Source organism: Mesitornis unicolor, unplaced genomic scaffold, assembly GCF_000695765.1.
Source record: "Mesitornis unicolor isolate BGI_N332 unplaced genomic scaffold, ASM69576v1 scaffold13851, whole genome shotgun sequence".
NCBI classification, from domain to species: Eukaryota; Metazoa; Chordata; class Aves; order Mesitornithiformes; family Mesitornithidae; genus Mesitornis; species Mesitornis unicolor.
This window is the reverse complement of record NW_010163270.1, coordinates 42,862-43,451: the sequence shown is the minus strand read 5'-3', so window position 1 is coordinate 43,451 and position 590 is coordinate 42,862. Positions and strand designations below refer to the sequence as shown.

The 590-nt window shown below is 42.7% G+C and overlaps 1 protein-coding gene across 2 annotated transcripts in view; it reads left to right on the top strand.

Annotated features, from left to right (window-relative positions):
* Positions 1–590, top strand: part of STAG1 (stromal antigen 1) — a 118,446-nt gene that overhangs the window by 81,224 nt on the left and 36,632 nt on the right. For both annotated transcript variants that reach the window (XM_010193915.1, XM_010193914.1), the window contains exon 13: positions 145–259. In XM_010193915.1, the coding sequence (XP_010192217.1) occupies positions 145–259 (115 nt within the window). The remainder of the gene's footprint in view (positions 1–144; positions 260–590) is intronic.

Sequence of the window (590 nt, the reverse complement as noted above, 5' to 3'; positions counted from 1 at the left end):
TCTTTCCCTTGAAAGAAACAGCTCGAGATGCTTCCGCTGTGTTTTATGAACAAGTCTACTCCATCAAAATCGAGTGCTTGCTGTGTTACTGCAGAAATGAGGTTTGTTCTGATAAACATGATAGCTCCTTTTGCTTGTTTTCAGACTGTTCAGCAGACACGATCCCCAGGCTGAAGAGGCTCTAGCAAAGAGGAGGGGGCGAAATAGTCCAAATGGAAACCTCATTAGAATGTTGGTTCTTTTCTTTCTTGAAAGCGAGGTAAAAAACATTTTAACCTTTACTTGTTTAATAAAACCTGGAACTTAAGTAGTGATTTATCAACATACACTAACAAGATGTCTTTCTTTTGTTTTTTCTTTTTATTTTGTAATTTTGGAAATTCCGTGTGCCCTTTTCCCTGCCCCCATTGCCTTGTCCATCAAGTACATTCAGCTCAAGTCATCTTTGTGGTCTGTGCTGCTCTTGCGTGTCCCCACTGCACTCAGTGCTGCTTTGCTGTATGGTGGCTAACGGGATCTCACTGCTCTATGGTGGTAATGGGATCTCACTGCTGTATGGTGGCTAACGGGATCCCACTGCTGTATGGTGG